The following is a 3,817-nucleotide window of genomic DNA, read 5'->3' on the forward strand; positions in this document are numbered from 1 at the left end:
AACAATTCATTTTTGATGATTTTTGTCAATAATTCTTAAAAATAATACTCCATGGAGTATCTTCCATGTATGAGTAGGTAGACCTGCACTTTACATGAGTAAATTCGCGACCCTTTGTGATTGAATGCAAGTAATTTACCTACAACTGATTCCCGGAACCTTAACACTTTCACATTCTTGGTTACATTTTTATTATTTTGCTTTCTTAGTTTTATAATCTTAGTGAACAATCCTTAAATTTCAGAACTATTGAATTTGATTGGTTGATTTTTGATACTAGTTAGAAGTAGTATTTCACACTCCATATGGGTTCAATCCGTATTTTCCACTGAACTTGCGAGTAAATTTTTGATGGGGGATTTTATGATGGGGGCATGGGGGACAAATCATGTCTTGACATGTGTTTTTCCAGTTAATTATTTTAACAAATTCTGTTACCAAAAATATAAAGGATAAAATATCACCAATTAAGATAACCAGTATTTTTCACCAAAAATACATTTTTTTTATATATTTGGAGACAAAATTTGATGGGATCAATTTATAGCAAAGACATGTATCAAAACATGATTTGTCCCCCATGCCCCATCAGAAACCGCCCCCGTCAAATATTTTTCCCTGAACTTGCATTTAGAGGCCTCAACAATATTTAAAGGTCCTTGCACTCCGCCTCTTAGCCTGTTTTGCAAAATAGAAAGCTACATCTTTGGTAAAGGTTCACGGATACCCATACACACTAAATGTTTATAGCATACTCTTTTGATAATATTTCAAAAATCGCTTTTGGATCTCTAGAAGCAAAAACGTCATAAACTAGTTTGAGAACACAACTCCAGAATGATTTATAAAAACAAAAATTATAACTTTTTGTGAAGCAAGTTATTTTTACTTCTGATTCCAAAAACTTGAACGGAAGTTGGATTTGAGTGGGTTGACAAGGCCTCGGGTCTTTGGTGGCAGTAGTGAGTGGGGCGATGACGACACACGAATTTTACGCAAATCACGCAATCAAAATGCTTTACCTAATTTCCTATCCGGAAGGATTTCGTCGTTACATGACAGAACAAACCCTATAGTCCCAGCGTTAACATCCCACGTGTATTAGTAAGTTCACTCTAACTCAGTTCAACCGTTATAACAGAAATCGTTAGCTTGCGAAAAGAAAACACACGTGTAGGGTCCATTTAAAAATGAAGCAATAAATCTTTGTCCAAACACAAATCGAACTCTCTCCTTTCCGCAGAGTGGAGAAACCATACGAAATCATTTTTGGAATACAAAGAAAATAAAAAAAAAATAGGGTTAGGGTTTTTTGAAGAATTTCCCAGGTTTGATGAAGGAATTTCAAAATTGAATTAAAGGAAATCAAAGATGCTGGAACGATTTTTAGGATCTCGACGGGTACGTCAAATTCAGAGAGCATTTCGTCATGGTAAGATTACAATTCTTTGCTTAGTAATGACTGTTGTTGTTCTTCGTGGTACAATTGGTGCTGGTAAATTCGGTACACCAGAACAAGATTTTATTGAAATTCGTGATCATTTGTACTCGCGTAAGCGTGCAGAACCTCATAGAGTCCTCGAAGAAGCTCAAACTACATCTACTGAAACAACCTCAGCTAATGCTAATAGTTATGTTGCATTTGATCCTATGAAATTAGCTGTTGATGAAGAAGATGATGGACCAAAGCGTGATCCAAATCAACCTTATAGTTTAGGACCTAAAATTACTGATTGGGATGAACAAAGATCAGATTGGTTGAAGGAGAACCCTAGTTTTCCTAATTTTATCAGGGAAAATAAACCTAGGGTGTTATTAGTTACTGGTTCATCGCCGAAACCATGTGAGAATCCTGTTGGTGATCATTACTTGTTGAAATCGATTAAGAATAAGATTGATTATTGTAGGCTACATGCTATTGAAGTATTTTATAATTTTGCGCTTTTGGATGCTGAAATGGCTGGGTTTTGGGCTAAACTTCCGTTGATTAGGAAATTGTTGTTGTCACATCCCGAGGTTGAGTTTCTCTGGTGGATGGATAGTGATGCTATGTTTACTGATATGGCATTTGAGATTCCGTGGAAGAGATATAAGGATCATAATTTTGTGATGCATGGATGGAATGAAATGGTTTATGATGAGAAGAACTGGATTGGGTTGAATACTGGAAGCTTTTTGCTTAGAAATTGTCAGTGGACACTTGATATTTTAGATGTTTGGGCACCTATGGGACCGAAAGGAAAGGTTAGAGATGATGCTGGGAAAATACTTACTAGAGAACTAAAAAATCGACCCGTTTTTGAAGCTGATGATCAATCTACAATGGTGTATATTTTGGCAACGCAAAAAGAGAAATGGGGAGATAAGGTTTATCTTGAGAATCATTATTATTTGCATGGTTATTGGGGAATTTTGGTTGATAATTATGAAGAGTATATTGAGAAGTACCATCCTGGTTTAGGTGATCACCGTTGGCCTCTTGTCACTCACTTTGTCGGTTGTAAGCCTTGTGGGAAATTCGGGGATTATTCTGTTGAGAGATGCTTGACTCAGATGGATAGAGCTTTTAATTTTGGGGATAATCAGATACTACAGATGTATGGGTTTACTCATCAGTCATTAAGTAGTAGGAAGGTCAAGAGGATTCGAAATGAGACCGACAATCCTTTGGAGGTCAAGGATGAGTATGGATTGCTGCATCCCTCGTTCAAAGCTGTCAAGGTATCCTCCTCTTGACTGCTTCATAAGTTCCTGCTCTAGCCGCTTGTTGTTGTTAATGATAATACATATTATGTGTTCTTAGCATAATTGCCATTTGTTTCACCATATTGGTTTAGACTCATATTATGTTACTTGTCAGTGAATTTTATAGAAATTTCCAAAGGAAAACAGAGCTCATTGTGCGTTTGTCATACTGTAATATTGTAGTGTAATGAGCAATTTTAACACCACCACAGATATATCACTTGTGAGTTAGATGCAAATCTGCTGAGTTTCTTGGACACGACATTGCGTTACTAACTTAACTTAAACTAATATACTTCAACACCATACCCTGGGTTCGTATGTCACCATGGATTATCCTTAGACAGGTTTCCTTCGATTTTTCATGCTTAGTTTACGATGACTTTCAAGTTCTTCTATCTGATTGTGTCCCTAAAACATTTATTTGCTTTTGTAGTTTCTGCTCCACTAATATAGTTGAGTAATTATGTGGTGAAATGTCAGATGATTTTGTTGGATTAAAAGATTAGAGAACAGAAAGAGATATTTCCGTATGTGTCAATGGCCCAAAGCCTGAACTGATGGTATGATGAATATTTAACCTCAACCACTGATAGGTCTAAAGTACAGAATAGAGTGATGTCAAACAGTCAAGCAATCAACAATCTAAGTTGCTTAGCTTCTATTTTTAACTTGTAAGGAAACTGCATTTATATTTGGCTTCCCTTGAGTATATTGGATTTGAGCATTAACAAGGATAAAGCACAATCAACTCTGAATTGACTTCGCCAACAAAAATAGTGTAAAATGAAATCTGTTCAAGACATTTACAGTACACACTTTTTAAAATAGCTTTAGCAATTCCGATGCATCCCTCTCATAGCCTCAGCCTAAACGGTGCTTTGTAGTTCCTATTTTTCATTTACTCTCTTACTGTCGCCAATATTTATGATTCTACTCTGCAAACAACTAAATTTTAATAAAAAAGCTTGCCTCCTCTGGGTAGTTATGCTGTCGTAGGAATACAAAGGACTAAGCTGCAATGGGTTCTTGAAATCTAGCAGTTCTTCCTAGATATGTTTTTACTTATTTA

General features: G+C 35.9%; 1 protein-coding gene across 1 annotated transcript; it reads left to right on the top strand.

The window, feature by feature from the left end:
- Positions 1 to 1,221: 1,221 nt before the first annotated feature.
- LOC113318434 (xyloglucan 6-xylosyltransferase 2-like) lies at positions 1,222 to 2,984 on the top strand. Its single transcript, XM_026566604.1, has one exon. It carries the CDS (start codon positions 1,372 to 1,374, stop codon positions 2,734 to 2,736), a length of 1,365 nt encoding a protein of 454 aa, XP_026422389.1. The 5' UTR covers positions 1,222 to 1,371; the 3' UTR covers positions 2,737 to 2,984.
- Positions 2,985 to 3,817: the final 833 nt, after the last annotated feature.

Source organism: Papaver somniferum, chromosome 10, assembly GCF_003573695.1.
Source record: "Papaver somniferum cultivar HN1 chromosome 10, ASM357369v1, whole genome shotgun sequence".
Lineage (NCBI taxonomy): Eukaryota > Viridiplantae > Streptophyta > Magnoliopsida > Ranunculales > Papaveraceae > Papaver > Papaver somniferum.

Bases quoted from the DNA above. Each gene is read 5' to 3' on its own strand.
- LOC113318434 (XM_026566604.1), top strand. From the start codon at position 1,372: ATGCTGGAACGATTTTTAGGATCTCGACGGGTACGTCAAATTCAGAGA.